Source organism: Zalophus californianus, chromosome 15 (assembly GCF_009762305.2).
Source record: "Zalophus californianus isolate mZalCal1 chromosome 15, mZalCal1.pri.v2, whole genome shotgun sequence".
NCBI lineage: Eukaryota > Metazoa > Chordata > Mammalia > Carnivora > Otariidae > Zalophus > Zalophus californianus.
Window position 1 is genome coordinate 47436836 of NC_045609.1, and position 19864 is coordinate 47456699.

At 45.8% G+C, this 19864-nt stretch overlaps 1 protein-coding gene across 3 annotated transcripts in view; it reads right to left on the reverse strand.

The window, feature by feature from the left end:
* The window catches only part of VSTM4 (V-set and transmembrane domain containing 4), a 99142-nt gene that overhangs the window by 23446 nt on the left and 55832 nt on the right, over window positions 1–19864 (reverse strand). For all 3 annotated transcript variants that reach the window (XR_003520381.2, XM_027596545.2, XM_027596546.2), the window contains exons 6-7: window positions 8924–9030; window positions 7478–7539 (exon numbers count right to left, since the gene is read on the reverse strand). Coding sequence is in view for 2 of the 3 variants with exons in the window: in XM_027596545.2 (XP_027452346.1) it covers window positions 7478–7539; window positions 8924–9030 (169 nt within the window). In the remaining variant the exon portion in view is untranslated. The remainder of the gene's footprint in view (window positions 1–7477; window positions 7540–8923; window positions 9031–19864) is intronic.

Below are 19864 nucleotides of genomic sequence, written 5' to 3' on the forward strand. Positions count from 1 at the left end.
GCATTCGCTCAGTGAGTCCTGGGGGGCTCTGCTGCAGGGCTGCTTAACCAGGGGGAGGAGGCGGGGGTTCCCCGAAGGTTTCAGGGGGGTCTTGAACCAGTGGAAATCCCTCTCCCCTAAAGAAAGGAAAACTACACATTTTGAGGGTTGTGAAAGTACTCCCTTGCCCCCAAAAGGAGGAAGAACCTCTGACGTAGGAACAACGTCTCACTCTCAGCGTTTAGGATTATAAGACAAACCGATCACGTCGTCAGTCAGAGAGACGCTGCATGATCACACACGGCTCACTGGTGGACGAGGTCACCTTGAAAGCAGGCCATTGTGTTTGTTTTGTTAAAAAAGAGGAGGGTCAGCTTTGGTATCTTGATTATAAAATGCCTAAAATGCCTTTCTCATCTCTCTTTTTTTCCTTCATGAATCCTATCTTTTAAACTTTCCAACCACTATCAGGCTCTGGCATCCATACTGCCCGCAAAATGCCACGTTGTCTTGGAAACATAGAAAAAGATTCCCACTTTTATGCTCTGCCGGTGAAAACACACGGCAAGGCGTCGGTCATTTTTGCCCGCCGGCGTCTGGAGGGCCCACCAAGAGCTCACGTGTGCACTTAAGATGAGTGAGATGGAGCCTGTGAGCCCCTAGCGGAGGACTTAGCACACAGTAGGTCCTCAGTAAAAACAGGTTCTCCCTTCTTGTCGAGGAGTCGCTGGAGGCAGTGGGCAGCGTGGCTTCTTCGGGGTGAGTATGTGCTAACGTCCCTCTGGAAAGAGGGCTGGGGGGCTCTGTGGCCCATGACCACTCCAGGAAGCACCATTTTATGCAGATGGTGGCAAAATGGAACAGCGACAGAAATAAACGCCCCAACTGGTACCAGGCCCCGAAGAAGACATGTCTCCTAGTTATTTCCTAAAATACCCACCAAGGCCTCTGTGAGGCAACAAGTATCTATCGACTTTAGTTTCAGCTCCCATCAAGACTTATTGATCTGAGAGCTAAATATCGATCCAATTAAGACTAAGGTCAATGTTGCCCTCCCGGAAAAATAAATCTTAATATTAACTAAAACCTGCAGACGCTAGGCCTGGTATTTTTTACTCTAAACTGCTGGTCAGACAGAGTCCCACTCAAAGTCAGCTCTTTTCTTTATTGTCTATTGTTATGGGTATAAACTGGTTTCCAAATGGTCTTGTTTCTGGAAAATTTTGGTATGGAAAATTTTAGGTCTTTTCATCTCGTAAACGATCCACAGATAATCTGGTACTTAGCAGCTCTTACTGGAGTTACTTTCATAAAACAAAGATCCCCTCTGAAATGCATATAACTGCCCCAACTTACTTTCTGTGAAGATGAAGAATGCCCTATGTTGCATCTGCATCGAGAGGAGCACACCAGCTCAAATGAACACACAAACAAAACTCAGCAACTAAAACTTGTGATTAAGACCAGAGTTATTTTTGAAAATGCTGTTGACTCCCATCTGTTTATAGGTGGCCCCAAAGTGCTTATTGAAGCATTCCGTCCCTGAAGTGTGTACAACTGATTTTTGTTTAGTGGATAAATGAGAGGTGGGCTCCCCCCGCCCCAGGCTGTGGACTAGAGAAAGTTGTCCATTTATGACCAGCGACACTGCAAAGGGGCTGTCCACCAGGGCAGAAGCACCGTCTTCACGGGAAGTGGATTGCTACTCCTGTGAGTTGTAGGACCTCGCTCTTCTTAAACAGAGTGTGTGTCCTCCCATGCAAAACTGGACATCGGGAGGGCGGACCTTATTGTGAGAATTAACTATGACGACATGCAAAAAGCAGTTTTTTGGCTCTCTCTCTGGGATATATCCACCGAGCATCAGTAAGTAGCTGTTTCTGTTATTACCAGGGCTAAAATTTTGGGTTATAAGCAACAACTCCTGAGCGACTAAGACAGAAAGTAAGGTGGGAAAATTTACAAGGCACACCCTTTCTTGAGGTTTTGATAAATATCAGAACAAGGAGGAAAGATCTGAAAAAGATACACACATACTCACACAGATGCGCAGTGTTATGCACAGTTGAGGGAGTGAGAAAAGTTGATAGGTTTAGGCTTCGTGCCCCACTGAGTTTCCAAAAGCCCACTGAATGGCCAGAGATCTATTAATATCAGTAAAGACTCTCCAGTGGCATTTGAGGACAAGACAGGGCTAGTCAACAGAGCAGAACTGGTGAGGAATTTTTGATGATCTGAACCAGAGGGAATCACATGGAATGAAAAGTCCATTGGAATCCACAATTCACTGCAGGCAAAAGAAGGCTCTCTTTGGAAAACAGGTGAATCAGCCTCTCCAATGGAACAGCAGGAAATATGGGTGCAAAGCAGCAAGGGCGGGGGGAGGCTGAGCCAAGACAGTATGTCCCACCCACGCCCAGAGAGCCACCTGGCCCAGGCTCCACTCTGAGGCAAGAATCCAAATGAGCATGTTCTGGATTCAGAAGCAGATTCAAGTGTGCATGACCTTGGGTTCCATCTTGCACCTCACTGACTTTGCATCTCACTATGCCCATCTGTAAAAGCAGAATGACAGAACCTACTCCACGGAGCTGGTGTGCAGTCATTAATGAATCTCCATCATGCTGGAGCCTGCTCTGGGCATGGAGGACATCACACGACCAGAGCAGACAAGCTCCCTGCCTTGATGGGCCTTGCATTCTGGTAGAAGGGAGAGGCAATTAATAGATAAATATAAAATACGTCAGGGTATCTGTCATGAGAAGTGCCGTCAGAGGGTGAGCAGTGTTTTATATAGGATTTCAGGAAGGTTTCTCCATCAAGGTGATATCTGCACAGAGACCTTCCAGGGTGAGTGACAAGCCGAAAGCATATCCTGGGGAGAACGTTCCAGGCAGAGTGAACAACTGGTGCAAACATCCTTCCAGAACATGCCTGGTATGTTTAAGGGCTAGCAAGGAGGCCAGGGTGGCCAGAGGGGAACAAAGAAGGGAGACAGTGCAAAAATGATGTCAAAGAGCTAATGGGGGCTAGACTGTATACAGCTGAGCTTTCCAATATGGTAGCCACTAGTCAAATGTGGCTGTTAAGCACTGAAAATGTGGCTCTGAAATGAGATGTGCAGTAGGTGTAAAATATACACTGGATTTCGAAGGCTTTGGAGAATAAAAAGCATGTAAAATATTTCATTAATAATTTCTGCATAGATTATATATTTAAATGATAATCTTTTTGCTATATTGGGTTAAATAAACCATATTATTAAAATTGGTTCCACCTGTTTCTTTTTACTTCTTTAATGTGGCTACTAAAAAATTTAAATGACGTATGTGGCTTGTATGATATAGGGTATTATAGGCCACAGTATGGAATTTGGCATTTACCCTGAGCAATATGGGAAGTAAATAGATATGAACATAAAGTATTCAGCATATTTCCCAGAACAGAGTGGAAAAAGTTTATAAAACTAGAATTCCATTCCCAGACAAATTGCTCAAATGTAAATGCAAAGAAAGATATTTGGGGAGAAGACATTAGATTCAAGAAAGAATAATAATAAAGTTAGTAAATGTTTAGTTCAAATAACTGTTTAGAATGTAGGGATGAAGTTTAATAAAACTGGCAAGGAATGATTATTGAAATATGAAACATAAAGTAAAATAAAAAAGAATCTGACAGATAAAACTGAATACATTCCCAAATTCCCAATGGGTCAGAGAAAAACAAGCAAAAGAAACAAGTGTTTCATTTCAGCCATCCTCCTAGATGTAAACTTTACGCTTTTTAATTTGCATTGCCATGATGCCAATGAGGTTAAATACTTTTCATGTGCTTACTATTGGTGTATCGCCTTTTGTGAAGTGCCTGTTGAAGACTTCTGCTTATTATATTTTTTTTTTGTAGAGTTGTCCTTTTATTTCCTATTGATTTGTAGGTGTTCAGACATTCTAGATAAGAACCCTTTGTTAGGGGCGCCTGGGTGGCTCAGTCGGTTAAGCGTCTGCCTTCGGCTCAGGTCATGATCCCAGGGTCCTGGGATCGAGCCCCGCATCGAGCCCCGCATCGGGCTCCCCGCTCCGCGGGAGGCCTGCTTCTCCCTCTACCACTCCCCCTGCTTGTGTTTCTGCTCTCGCTGTGTCTCTCTCTGTCAAATAAATAAATAAAATCTTAAAAAAAAAAAAAAAAACGCTTTGTTAGATGCATGCATGCTGGATGTTGTTCCAAACTGTGGTTTGCCTTTGCATTCTTTCTTGGTGCCTTTAAATCACAATCAACATTCTGATTGTGGGGAGTGTGCTTCTCCCTCTCCAGCTCTGCCTCTCTCCCTGCTTGTGCTCTCTCTCTCTCTCTCTATCTGTGTGTCTCGAATAAATAAAAAAATCTTCAAAAAAATCCTTCTATTTGGAGGGGGAGACGAACCATGAGAGATGATGGACTCTGAAAAACAAACTGAGGGTTCTAGAGGGGAGGGAGGTGGGGAGATGGGTTGGCCTGGTGATGGGTATTAAAGAGGGCACGTTCCGCGTGGAGCACTGGGTGTTATGAACAAGCAATGAATCATGGAACACTACATCAAAAACTAATGATGTAATGTATGGTGATTAACATAACAATAAACATAACATTCTGAATTTTAAGATTTTTTATTTATTTATTTTTATTTTTAGAGAGATAGAGAGAAAGCAGGGGGAGGGGCAGAGGGAGAGGAAGAGAGAAAATCTCAAGCCAACTCCGCACTGAGTATGGAGTCCAAAGGGGCTTGATCCCACAACCCTGAGATCACAGCCAGAGCTGAAATCAAGAGTTGGATGCTCAACCAACCCAATCACCCAGGCACCCCAAAAATCAACAGTCTAAATTTTAAGGTAATCCAAATTTTTCCATCTTTTCCGTTATGGTCGGTACTTGGTGAGTCTTGTTTTAAACAGTCTTTGCCTGAGCTGAAGTTAGGGAGATATGCAATCTTTAGGAAGCTTTATATTTACCTTTCCTATTTAAGTCTATGATCCTTCTCTAATTTTTGTCTATGGTGTAAAGCAGGGGTAACGGATCATTGTTCTTCATATGAATATCCAATACACCTATCACCCTATATTGAAAAGTAATCCCTCCCCTGACTTGCAATGTTACTTTTGTAATAAATCAAGTGACAATACATATGTAGATCTGTTTGGAGCTCTTTATTCTGTTCCCTTGTTCCATCTTTGTGCTCATACCATAGTTTGTTAATTATTGTGGCTTTAAGGTAAGTCTTGAGAATTGGTATGTAAATTCTCCACTTTGTTCTTTTCCTTCAAGATCATTTCAGCCCTTCCCAGTACATCCACATTTTAGAAGAGGGCTGCCAATATCTCTCCCTCTCAGTCTCTCTCTCTCTCCCTCCCTCTCTGCCTGTCTGTCTCTCTCTGTCTCTCTTTCTCTTACACACAAATATACAACAGCTAAGCAATGTTCGTGACAAAGTAAATAATTAGAAACTTAAAATTTTTCATATCCATGCACCCATACTGATACAAATTAGTGAATAAATAAATGAGAGAAGGTGTCCAGCTTTTCCTTACAGAAGAATTTCAAGTAGTAAAAATAGAAGGATTTTTTTTCCTCCCAATATTTTTTTCTCTTTAAATTTTTTTATTGTTATGTTAATCACCATACGTTACATCATTAGTTTTTGATGTAGTGTTCCATGATTCATTGTTTGTGCATAACACCCAGTGCTCTACGTGGAACGTGCCCTCTTTAATACCCATCACCAGGCCAACCCATCTCCCCACCTCCCTCCCCTCTAGAACCCTCAGTTTGTTTTTCAGAGCCCATCATCTCTCATGGTTCGCCTCCCCCTCCGAATAGAAGGATTTTTTTTAAAGATTTTTTATTTATTCGAGACACAGAGATAGAAAGAGAGAGCACAAGCAGGGAGAGAGGCAGAGGGAGAGGGAGAAACAGACTCCCCGCTGAGTTGGGAGCCCAACGTGGGACTCGATCCCAGGACCCCAGGATCATGACCCGAGCCGAAGGCAGACGCTTAACCAACTGAGCCACCCAGGTGCCCCAGTAAAAATAGAAGGATTAAGGAAAATACAAAATCACCGTTAGTACACCATAGCAATAACTGCTACAAGCAAAATCCATTGATGAACGCTAAAATCGTGGGCAAAAGTTCAAGGAAAAACAGGATATTTGCTTATACTTGACATATCTCCCCCAAAATATTTATTAATTACTATGGTGGTTAACAGATGTCCACAAATTCTTTTAATACTTCTCCTTCAGAACAGGGAGCTTCTCTCCTCCCCCTGAGTGTGAACTGGACTTAGTGACTGGCTTCTTTTTTTTTTTTCCTTAGATTTTATTTATTTATTTGTCAGAGAGAGAGAGAGAACACAAGCAGGGGGAGTGGCAGGCAGAGGGAGAGGGAGAAGCAGGCTCCCCGCCGAGCAGGGAGCCCGATGTGGGACTCGATCGCAGGACCCTGAGATCATGACCTGAGCTGAAGGCAGACGCTTAACCGACTGAGCCACCCAGGCATCCCTAGTGACTGGCTTCTAACAAACAGGTATGGAAAGGGGAAAATAGTAACTTTGTATAGAGGAAGCCCAGCAAACACCACCCTAACAAACCAAGCGATGGCAATTAATGTCACTAATAAGACATATTGACATCATGCATCCCCAAAAACATGCCATGAGGAGGAAATATCACCTCTGTATTCTGGTCCAAAATCCAGAACCTCATACTCTACTCATCAGAAAATCTCAGAGAAAGCCAAATCAAGGATCATTGTAAAAAAATAACTGGCTGCTTCTCTTCAGAAGTGTCAAGGCCACAAAAGAAAAAGAAAGATTAGGGAATGTCACAGACTGGAGGAGACTAAGGATGCATGACAACTAGGTGCAATGTGATATCCTGGACTGGATCCTGGAACAGGAGAAGAACATGGGTGGAGAAACTGCTGAAATTTGGCCGAAGTCTGGAGTGTGGTTAATGGCAATGTGCTGATGGTAATCTTACTTTTGATAAAGACACCAGGGCTATGTGAGATGCTCACCCTAGGAGAAGCTGGGTGAAGGGCAGACAGGAACTCGCCGTGTCTTTACAACTCTTCTGTAAATCTACAGTTATTTCAAAATAAATAGCTATGACAAATTTTCTGGAAGGTTCTTCATCAGTCTCTTCAGAGTAGTTATCAGGTAAATTTATATAAACAGGTCCATATTCTATTTATACCTTCTGGAGTGTGGCTTTTTTTCCCCTTCTTTTTGAAAAATAGCATTTATAATGGAACATGGTTCTCCTTGGATTTTTTAAAAGCCACTCTGGGAACCAGATGTGGAGAAAAGATGGCTCAAAAGCTGACCCAATAAGAGAGACTGTCTTTGCTTGGGGATGGAAACACCAAGAACTTACAGCACGTTTTGAGTCAGTCAAGGTATTCCTTTGACCTCACGTGTGTTTAAGGCTTGAGGGGATAATAACAACACAGAATATGGTTACTCACCAGGGCGACTTTCCTTTGTGGTTTCAGCAGCTTCGGTTTATGGAATGTGGTAGTTATGGGAGCTGTGGAAGGATGTCAAGGGTTTAGCTTGCATTTCCTCCAGGACTCGTAATGCCCACGTGGCGTAAGCATCACAAACATACTCTGTGGCGACTCACGCACCCCTTCCTGCCCCGACGGAAGAAGTTCAGTTTCTGATCTAGGCACCACTGGGTGCCCCTCCATGGAGAGCAATCCTCCCCTAGTCTTTGGACGAGTCATAATCTGCCAACAGCAAGGTCAATGAAACAACTCTGCCTAAAACACTGCCAGCTACCAAGAGGTCAGGTGTGCAGGTGAGAACCAGGTATGTTTGGTAAAGCCTGAGGCCGGGAACTTCCCTGGGCTTCATCCTAACTACACAGTAACAGTTAAAGCAGTGACCCTGACCCTCACAGCAGCCCTCAGAGGTCATCAGGGAGGCGGGTCTTATTGTCCCCATTTAACAGAGGAGAAAATTGAGGCTCTTCCCCCAAATATCATGTAATGAGTACTTCAATGTTTTGGAACTTGAACTTGACCTTGAAAGTTCGGCAGACCTCCCCTCCAAGCCAGACTCTACCACTTGGCTCTCTGAGGCTCACTCTCATCTTTTGTGAGGTAAGGTACTATCTACTCTGATTGAATGAGACGTTACGGCAGGGTTCTTTGCCCCCTTCCCTCCCCAGACCGACACTTGTCGTGCCTCCCAGAATGCCCAGGCCTTCCGGCCCCTCTGTCTACCCAACACGTGGTCAGCCTGAGCACCAGTGGCTTTCAGCACAGGACCCCAAGGAGCCCGAGGGGACGGTCCCAGTACTTCCAACTACGTTTCAAACTCTTTTGAGGTATGAACATCTCCAAAACTGGCCACCGTTATTTTAGGAACTATCTGTAAATGGTCTCAGTTCTCCTAAGACATGAGCAGTTCTCCAGAAACATTCATCTTTCTCACCTATGTTGCTCTACATTACAACTGGAATCAAAGACTAACCCTCATTTTATCCCCAGAACAAATCCAAAATAAACTACATACCTGGTGTACATCCTTAGAAAAATCAGAGAGGCTTCATTCCCTTGAATGAACCAAGAAGATGTTGATACCCCTTTGTCCCACCCCACTATGTGTGAGCATGTTAATAGTTCAAGGTGAAGTACACTGTGGAATCAATCTGTGCACGTTGACCTCCCCCCTCCCATCTCCCCACTAATGCCATGCTGGGCCAGCGCACTACCCCCAGCCCCACCTCAGTGATAGGGCTCAGTTATGATCAGAATCTAGGTGGGGTTCTGCAAGCCATATCACCACCAGATGTCACATCCTCCATCTGTCTACTCCCCCTGTCCTGATCCCACTGCAGACCCCAGACCCACTTCTAGATCAGCTGTGCTGGCTCCCACGTGGGTAACTGTAGGCTAGCCTCCTACCTTTGGCAGGCACTGCAGGAGGAACGTCAGCCTTCTCCTTCCGCCTCTTGCCCTTCTTGGGTTGCAGTGGGGCCAAGCTGGTCACACTGGTCACGGTCTCCCCTGAGCTATACAAGAAGAGAGTCCTGGTGAAGGCAAAAGCAGGTTTGTTCCAGAAAAAAGGAAAGGAAGCCATAGTTTCTGTGGGCTTCCTGAGTACCTACGTAAGGTGAAGTTCTCTTACAGCTGGACTGGGATCACTCTATGTTGGTCTCCAGGGATGTTGGGAGGTCTAATACTGACCTGTGGCTAAGATAAGGATGGTGAGATGAGCTAGTTAGTGATTTATAACGTGCTGTTGAACATTCAAAGATCCCTGGAGAGATCCAGGGCCAGCCTGTCTACACAGTTACAGATGCAGAGATTGATGGTTTATACTGGTTGCATCAGTAACACAGTCCGGCTTGGCCACATCACCAGTAGGGTATTAAGATACGATTAGAAACTTCTGCTCGAGCTACCCTAAAACCAAGATTCTTTGCACGTATTTTTGTGGTTCACAATCCTCAAACAGAGCACCTCCTATGCAAAGGACAAAGGACCCTGGGAGCTGCACCCAGAATTCTCCAGGGTCCCCCATGATTGTTCATGCTTTCTTTTCCTGCTGTAACTTTACTTTTAGCAGAGAGTAAGTGGCTTCACCCTGAGGAGGGCTGTGGGTGTGTTCAGTTATCTGGCCCTGTGTAATCATTGCGCTATCAGGTTCTTTGTATGTGTTACCCAGAATGATGGACTGATAAGCCTTATATTGCAGGTAAGAAAACCAAGATGTAAAGGCGTTAAGTGACAAAAGTTACAAACACAGACTGGCTTGATGGGAAACCTTGATGCTACATGTGGGCTGGAGTCCACACACTTCCTTGAATGGCTATCGCTCTTAACTCAAATGCGTCGTATTTGCTCCAGCAAAGGCCCCTTTCAGAATCTCTTGTCCTGAGACACACGTTCCAGCCAGGTAGGTGCAGTTACCAAGAGAGGTTATCTCCCTAATACATAAAGAATTTCTAGAAATCCATAATGACCAACTGCCTAATAATCAAAATGAAGGAAGGCAGTAAGCAGTTATCACATGAGAGGAAAGGCTCTTACCTATGACAACATGCGAAGGCTCCTTCATGAAAGGAAGCCAAGTTAAAACACACTGCACTTCCTTTCTCCACACATCAGAATGACAATAATCATACTGGAAGCAAAGCACTCTTTTGCCAAGGATGTAGAGAATCGGGCACTCAGAAGTATGGCTGGTATGAGTGTAAACCCTTCCCGAAGGAGAATAACTTGGCAATCAGAATAACTTGGCAATCAGAATAACTTGGCAATCAGAGCTCTAGAGGCTTATACTCTGACCCGGCAACTTCACTTCCGGGAATTTATTCTGTGGATATCCCTGCACGTGTATGAAATGTACGTGTAAGATTCGTCCTTACGGTGCTGTTGTTGATAGCAATGGATCAAAAAGAACCCAACTGTCCATCAGCAGGGGACTGGTTAAGGAAATGATGGTGAGTCTACAAATACACATGTGGGGTTCTCTGTAGCTGCAAAGAGGAGTAAGAAGCTATTTATGTGCTGATGAGGAAAGATACATTGCTAAGTGGAAAAGCTGGGTGTTAGACAATGTATAAAATGTGCCCCTTTTTGTATAAAACGAGGGAAAAATAAAAATATATATTAGTGTTTGCATATACATGCATAAAGAAACTCTGGAAGCAGTCACAAGAATTTTAAAATAGTAGTTCCTGGGGCACCTGGGTGGCTTAGTCGGTTAAGCGTCCAACTCTTGGTTTCAGCTCAGGTCATGATCTCAGGGTCATGAGATGGACTCCCACATCCAGCTCTACACTCAGCACAGAGTCTGCTTGGGATTCTCTGCCTCTCCCTCTTCCCCTGACCCTCCCCCCATTCACCTGCTCTCTCACTCTCTCTCAAATAATAAATAAATAAATAAATAAATAAATAAATAAATAAATAAAATTTAAAAAATAAAATAAAATAGTAGTTCCTTAGAATGGGGGTGTTGCGGAACTAAGCAGATGGGAGACCAGACAGGAAGAATTATCACTATATATATTTTTAATCAATTATTTAACCTTTTTTTTAAAGATTTTATTTATTTGACAGAAAGAGAGAGAGAGCACAAGCAGGGGGAGCAGGAGAGGGAGAAGCAGGCTCTTGCTGAGCAGGGAGCCCAACGTGGGACTCGATCCCAGGACCCCGGGATCATGATCTGAGCCAAAGGCAGATGCTTAATCGACTGAGCCACCCAGGCACCCCAATTATTTAACTTTTTAATTTTAATTTTTAATCCATGTGATTGTATAATCATTAAAAAACATAATCATTGCAAAACAGCAAATTAAACACAAATAAATATCTGCATACACTTAAGAGAAGGTAGGCTATTTCTAACAGAGTCCTAGGGTTTTTTTTTCTTTTGTTTAAGATTTTATTTATTTATTTGACAGACAGAGACAGTGAGAGAAAGAACACAGCAGGGGGAATGGGAGAGGGAGAAGCAGCCTTTCCGCAGAGCAGGGAGCCCGACACGGGGCTCGATCCCAGGACCCTGGGATCATGACCTGAGCTGAAGGCAGACGCTTAATGACTGAGCCACCCAGGCGCCCCTAGAGTCCTAGGGTTTTTAAAATTAACAAAGATTGACTCACGCATAGTGGGAAAAATTCCAAGAATACAGATCGTGCTGAGAGTCCCCAAAGATGGCTTATTTTTACTGGGAACTGAAACTCCAACTGGCCATAGGTTTAGAGTACAGGTCAGTTGTGTAAACTCACAAATAGCCCAAAGGAATGTGTGTTTACAAAATGCTGACCACTAAGAAGAAACAAGGGATCAAAAACTCAGAATTGCTTAAATACACAACTGCATGTACAGCTTCATCTCATAGCTTTAAACTCTTTAAGTGTTTATTTTTTTCTTTCCATTATAAATTAATGCATGTTCGTGTTTTCAAATAGTAATTACAGGCATGGAGAAAAAGGAAAATAAATAATAGCCTAACCAAAACACAGCCTATTTAAATATTTCCAGTCTCTTTCCTCTTTCTTGTTTAATTTTTTTAATGGACTTCATTTTTTTTTTTTTAGGGAAGTTTTAGGTTCACAGCAAAACGGACCAAAAGGTACAGAGATTTTTCATATGCCCCCCAGCCCCCCCCCACCATATGTGCAACCTCTCCCATCATCAACGTCCCCCGCCGTGGTGGGACATTTGTTATAACTGATGAACCTACATCAAGACATCATTAGCACCCAAAGTCCATAATTTACATTAGGGCTCCCTTTGGGTGAGTTCCATGGGTTTGGACAAATACATAATGTATCCACCGTGTAGTATCAGACCGAATAGCTGAACTGCCCCCAAAATCTCTGTGCTCCACCCATTCATCCCTCCTGCCCCCCAACCCTTGGCAACCACAAATCTATTTACTGTCTCCATAGTTTTGCCTTCTCGGGAATCTTATATAGGTGTAATCATACACTAGGTAGCAGCTTCTTTCACTTAGTATTTAAAGTTTCCTCCAAGTCTTTTCATGGCTTGATAGTTCATGTCTTTTTAGCCCTGAATGATATTCCCCTGTCTGGATGTACCACAGCTTTTTTACGCATTCCCTTACTGTAGAATACGTTGGCTGCTTCCAAGCTTGGGCCATTATGAGTAACACGGCCAGCAGTGTTTATCCATGTCCAAGCTTTCGTGCGGACATTAAGTTTCAACCCTTCCTTGATTTTTATACAGTGTATTTTTTTTGTCATAACATATTTATAATTTCATGCCCGTCTTTTTACCTAATCTCTCTTTTCCATATTGTTACATTCTCATACTATTCCAGTGAGAAGCTATGCCACAGTTTTCTCAGCCAATCCCTGACATCTAAGTAATATTGATACCTGAGTGATATTGCCATAAATGTATTTAGCATCACGGTTTTCCACTCTTGGACTTTTGTTTTAGGTGAGAGTCTTAGAGCTGAGATTACTAGTTCATGGAGGAGAACCATTTTAAAGGGTGTCTAATATCCACTGTCAAAATGATCAACAAGTTAGTACTACCTCACAGCCATTCAGTCAATGGACGAGGGTATTTCTGTCTTTAGCCTAAATTTAACACCAGGTTTATCAGCTTAAAAAAATTACTCGCTTAATGAATAAAACTGTGATCTCCCTTTTACTTGCATTTCTCTCACTGCCAGTGAGAATGAGCATTTCCAGCATGTGTCTAATCATGTTTCCCCTTTTACGAATGACATATGGACATCTGCTATCATCTCTTAGGGTCCTGAGTTTTTCCTACAGGTTTGCATGCACCTTTCACATCGGTCCGACATATTTATTGCAAACATTTCCCCCAATTCCCTTTGAATGTGGTTTCTTGTTAAACGCACAGTGACTTGTTTCTTTTGCTAAAATCGTTCAGTGTTTTCTTTTGGTCTGTTGTCTCCGAGCTTGGATTGCCCTCCCCAGCTGCACCTTACACCCTGCAGAATCAAAGATTTCTCCTTCCCCTTCTCTTTTCTTGGACTTAGTTCTTTAGCTCTTTAATATAAAATGAAAGTTTTGGGACATCATTTGTATAAATGCGTGCTTTCAGGCCCAGGGCGTTCAGTAAACTAAAGAAGATCTGCTTTGTCATCACCGTTTTCCTTCAAAACAGCAAAACTGCACCAAACTAAATTTAGCTCTAATTCATACTTCAACAATGAGAATTCATATACAATGAGTCACCCCCCACGACATGACTGATGATTTTGCTCGCAGAATACTGTCTCCCATTGAGCCAGCAAGACTGGCAGAAATTTTTGACAAACAAAGAAACTCCACATTATGATTCACTTACCAGAAAGTTATTCTATATCTGAGATTGGAACAGGACTGTGTTTTGTCTCTGACACAAGGGAGTGAGCATTGCTGGAGCCAGTCAAACCCAAAAAGATAGAGAACAGGCCGGAAACTCCGTCTAAATGAGAGAGCTATGTGGTTGGAAAGCAGTGCTATTTGTGGAAAGCAGGGCTGTCTTTCTGGCTCCAAGCAGGGCCGCGTGGCTGGCACGCGTGTATGACAGGTATAAGGTTCTGGCCCGGCTACCCCTCATGGGCGTCTCCCTCCCACAAGCGCTGGGCACCTCTGCTCTGTGTCACATGAGGTCGCATCTAGTGGACGGGCACTGGACAAGGGGATTGGGTCTGCACTAAAGCAGGTTCCACTCTGATTAGAGGGGTGACCCTGGGCAAGTCACTCGCTTACCTGGGCCTCATCCCCCAATCTGTAAAATGGGGAGATGTACACTTGCCATTTATCACACAGGGTTATAATGAGAGTGAGATGGGCTAGTGGAGCCTAAATTAGACGAGGTGCATGAAGTGGCTCAGTAGCACTGACCCAGCTCTCTGGTGTGTGGGTGCAGCGGGGGAGGTTTCATGCTGTGCCTCGGGGAGAACAAAGCTGCCCCTTGGGTATCTCCTGACACCATGTCATGGCCCTGAGGGGAGGGCTGCAAGTTACAACTTAAAGTTCGACTGGAAAATCTTTCCGCCCGAGACGGTACAGCATGCCCTCCTATTGCCCCAGAGACAGCGGTGTCGTCTAGGAACCAGCAGAACACACAGCCGGTGGGTAAGGAAGAAGAGGCTGCACCCCTGAGCAATGGAGAGCCACCCCAGGACACCAGATGAAGCAGGCAACCTGCATTTTGCTAGGTATTGAGCACACTGCGAGCAACTATATTTTGCCGAACTTAAATTAATAAGAGCTCCGTCTGCCTCTATCCTATGCAAAGCACTATGAGAAGTGTGTGATATCCAGAGTCTCGGACCCTCCCAGATGGGGAATATGAAGCCTCAGAGAAGTTCAGGCAGGAGATGTGGGATCTGATCCAGGTTGGCCTGTCTCCTTGGCCCTGAAGCAAGGACTCTGGGTCCAGCCCAGACAAGAGAGAGTAAGAAAACTGGAACGGGAAGAGGGCAGATCAAGCCGGATCCATCATGGCTGCTCTGGGCATTTAGCTCCCTAAAGAGAAGGTACTGAAAGGCGAGATCAGCATTCCACTGCATGGAAGTCTGTACTAAATCTGGGACTGTTACAGCTGCTAAAGCCCTGCCTGGGTCGGGAGAAGAGGGGCCAACCTGAGTGCTGAGCGTTTGGAGGCAGGAGCTGGGGCTGGTGGCCCAAGATTGGGCAGAGGAGGAGGGGAGCATGTTCTCATACCTGGAACCATCTGGAATAAGTGATATCAGCTGTCAAAATGGAGGTGGGAGGGGGTAGGCTGGCCATGTGGAAATTTGGCACCTCTACTCTATAGCTAAGAGTGTGCGGGAGTAGAAAAAAACAAACAAACAATAAAACAGCACAAATAGAACTGATACCCCCCCCAAGAACACAATTATAACTAAGACTCATAGACCCAGCCACGTCTTGCCTCCGTAACTAAATATGAGATCAAAGCGCCCTCATATTGAAGCACAGTGCCTGTGGCATAGAAGTCCTCACCCAACCATCAGTGACCGTCCTAATGCCCCACCTCTCCCTGGGATAATACGAGAGGGGCGGCTAACCACTTGTGCCGAGGAGCTTTAGTACATCCAACCCTCACCCCCCACATGCCAAGTGTTTCCTTTGGTCCAGGGCAATCTTTGTGCCTCAACATAGGAACTACGAATCAAAATCCTTCCTTGAGGTCTGTTTAATCTTGTTTCCATCTAATGAGCCGGCACACTTGTCCCTGGGCACACAGCTGTCTGTCCCGTGCCGCAAAGCAAAGGGATTTGTTGCAGTTTGAACTGGGATGGCCAGAGATGCCAAGTGTTGTCTGTCAGTCAAACGAACCCAGACTGGAAAGCCCCTGGGGAATGGCGCTGGTTCTGGTCCTGCCGACACCCCCCCAGGCCGGCTTCTTGGAGCCATCTCCTCCCGAGCCCTTCTTGCTCCATGCCATCTTCAAAAAAATCATTGCTTTAGTTGCCTATTGCATCTGCAGAAATGTCCCCGTGCTTCCTTTCCTCCGGCCCCCACAGCTCAGTTTTGACACAGATGATGCCCGATTCGGGTCTCCAGAGGACCACGAGCTCCTTGCCAACCAGCTCTGAGCTCCCTTCTCCAAGATTTCCTGCAGCACACTCAGCACCCCGTAACCCTGTGCCCTGCAACGTCAAGTGTGCAGTCTTGAAGGAGGAACACTGGTCTCAACAACGATGGTGGCAACTCACCGTCATTACCAGTTACAGTCAATTTTATCTCAAAAAGCTGTGTGGAGAAGTGCGATTACAGCCCCCCAGCCCCAGGCTGGCTGTCACTGAGAAAGGCCCATGACTCGTGCAATGTGACAAACTTCCTGACATCTTGCTCTAGGCTTCCAGACGTGCTCTGTGGGCCTCCCCTGCCACTGGACTACTCGAGGCCAATAGAGACCACATGCCAGAGCTGCTTAGAAGCTGCAGAAGTCCCCTCTCAAGATGGATGAAGGGTTCCACTCCCACGACTCCCCTGACATGCCAAGAACATAGAACCGTGTCTGGTATGTAGTGAGCATGTAAGAGGTCTCACCTACTATTATCTTACCAGGATTATTACCATCATTACTCTGGAATCTCCTCTCAGAGTCCTTGAATAGGGAGCCAGACATGACAGAGTTCTCTGCAACTCGAGACCAACTGGTGCCCCTAGCGGAGCCCGGCAGATCCTTGGTGGTCACAGTGCATTACTTGCTGCTGCTTCCATCCTACCACGTCTTTGTGTGCACATTCCAAGCAACATCAGAGGAAAGCTGCTCCTTTGTGAGAGAGCTGCCAAGGCGTCTCCCTGGCCACAGCCTACATGGCCTTTTACCATAAATGCTTCACACAACCCGAGAGGTTCTACGGGGGCCTCTTTGTTAAAGCTCTTCCTTGCCAGTCCCTGCCAGCTTTGTGAAGACTGAGCAGATGCTTTGCCAGGCCACTGGTTTTGTCTGTGAATTTAAAATCTCTGAATACAGACTGAGAAGATCAGGAGGTGCTTAATTAATATATATTGGTTCCATGCAGTGTTCTCGTCTTGGGTTGAAAGAATAATGGCAGAGAGAGGTCACTGGGGGTATGTGCCCCGCATCTATCGCCTGTACCCCTAGGGCTGAGGGTACGTGTTTGGGTGGGATTGACCCCAGCCATCCTCTGGTCACCATGCTCGGTTCAGGCTGGTCCCCTAACACTAAGGTGCGATTGGGTTTGCTGTCAGGAAGGGAGACAACTCCTTCATTAGGCCAGAAGGGAATGCACCTGCTACCACCTTTCTCTTCCCAAGGGGAGCCAGCCTGCCCTGAGGACATGCCAGTCCTTGAGGCAGCACTGCCCAGAGACAGGCTGGGAATGGAGGCCACCACTCTAACGACACTGCGTCTCCTAGACAGAGCTTCCCTGAGGCCCACCCACCGCAGCATCCCTAGTTACATGAGCCAGCCAGGTCCCTTCCGGGGTAACAGCAACTGCACTAGCTTTTCTGTCACCTGGAATCAAAAGGTTCGTAAATAGTCCAGAGGGCTAGCTATTTATCTAAGAGTTGGCAGTTTTATTCCTGTTCTTAGTCCGGGGACACTAATTTGTGCCTTGCAGGGTTTTATGAGGATTCGAAATAAATCCCATAAAGTGTTCAGAAGTGGAGGTGCGGGGACGCACGGTGAGTAATTATGAGGAATTAGCCCACAGCCACTGAGAGCTCCTTGAATCCTCAAAGCGACCCTGAGCTATAGGGACAGAGGCAAACTTGCACCCATTTTGTGGAGGGTGAAAAATTCCCAGAGAAGTAGCCCAAGGTCACCAAGCTGCCAGGTGGCATGGCTCCGGCTGACACCAAATCCAGGTGGAATGTTCCTTACGTGACGCGAGGAGTAACAACCCGGCTCCCTCTCACAGGCCGGCTCTCCTCATGCCTGCCTCTGCCTGGGGGCTACGGAAGGGCCCTGAGCCTGAGAGCTGAGGCAAGAGAAGGGGTGAGGATGAGAGGCACAGCAAGGATGTCAGAGATGCAGGACGGGGGCCAGGAGACATAACGCCCGCGTCTGCTATCCCTGCGCTCGCCACCTTCCATGCTCGGGTGAACGTGGTCGGAGGGGACGGCGTTTAGCATGTATGTGGGCTAAAACCAATCCAACGACAGCAATGGTTGGAAGCATTCACAAATTGATGCCTGTGACCAGAGCACATTGACCTTTCAAAGTCAAGGGGATGGAGGGCAGCTGCGGCCATGGCCAGCAGCTGCGGCCATACCCTTCCCACTTCTCCCACTGCCCTGACTTTCGAGAGCGTCTCCTCCTTGTTCATCTGTGCGACTGACAGCACTGAAGCACTCACAAGCAAGCCTGCGCTTCCTGGGCTGGCATCCCTCGCGGCTCCATCTCTGCCCAGCAAAGACCTCACCAGCATCCATGCTCTTTGTGCATCAGTTTTCACCTGTAGAATGGGACAATCACAGCACCCACTCATGGGGCTGTGGTGAGGAATGAAGATGGGTGTGTGGCAATGCTTAGCCCAGTGCCCATTCCCTGGCCTCTGGCCCCGCCACCTGCTAAGGTTCCTTTCCCTGATGCTCTGCCCTGAATCTCCAGGGCACCTCACTCCTGTGGACCAAGTGCCGCCAGACCCCCAGCCTCCCACCTGCTGTACCCCTCTCTCCCCACTTCTGAGCGCTGCACTCCCCCAACCCTCTTCTGGAACACTCTTACCCCTTCTTCAATATTTGGCCCAAATTTCATCTCCAGGAAGCTTTCCCTACCACCCACCGGCACCCTCTGGGTGCCCACATCAGCTGTGTGGGCACCACATGGGTGCTGCCATGGTTTTGCTTCTCTAGTTCTCCCATTTGACACCGACCTCAAGGGCGTGGGCTGTGTGTTATTTCATCCTTGCCCTACGGGCCTTACAAGAAGTCCTACGTAGAAGAATCACTCATAAGTATGACTGAATAATAACAGAACCACTTGCATAGAGCTCACCATTGGAAGCACTTTATACAGACTAACTCATTCAGTCCTCCCAACACCACTACATGCTAGGGCTACCTTTGTCCCCGTTTCCTCAGAGGGGTCGAACAGCTAACCAAAGGCATACAGCATTCAGTGTCAGAGTCCAGATTTGAACCGAGGCAGCCTGGCCCCAGAATCTTCAAACACCCCAGGAGATTACCTTTCATAGAAGAAACAAATTCTGTAATACCACCACTCTGCAATACCATGAAAATGAAGCAAGTAGGTACATATCTAAGTTTAGAGCTGATACGTTTACATTCTCTCTGAAATCATCTCTGCCTTCATGCTAAGATCCTGAACAAATCAATTATTAATTAAATCCCATACTTCGACTGGAGGGGTATGTTTAAAAGAAAAAATCTCTGATGGTTCAGAAAAAACTGGAAAATGCTTTAAACCAAGCTCACAAACCACAGTAACCCTGTGCCTGTAATTTATCCAACATATAAATAGTCTGTGCCCCTGCTTATGCACAAGAAAGCGTATGCGCCAGAAAACATGAAGAAAGCTTGGATTACTTCGGTCTCGTAACTGCTGTTGTTGGCACAGGGATTTCTCCCACTTCAGTTTCTCCCATTTGCAAATACTTCATTATCTGAAACCCATAAGAAGAGGACAAGCAACAGGTCAAGAAATCTACTGATTAGGAATTGCCTTTTTGGTGCCCATGTCCATCTTCTTGGCAACCTTCTTGAACTTGACCTACAAGAAAGAAGGTATCTGGATCCATGGAAGAGGCATCATGGTGTGGGGACACACCCCATCTCTATGCAACTGGTGGCATTTCATCTCAAATTTGACTTTCCGGGACCTTTAGGAGCAGTTTCATGCTTACCCATTGAGCTGCTTTCAGGGAGCTGCCTTCCCTGGGGAAGGCACAATTAAAATCCT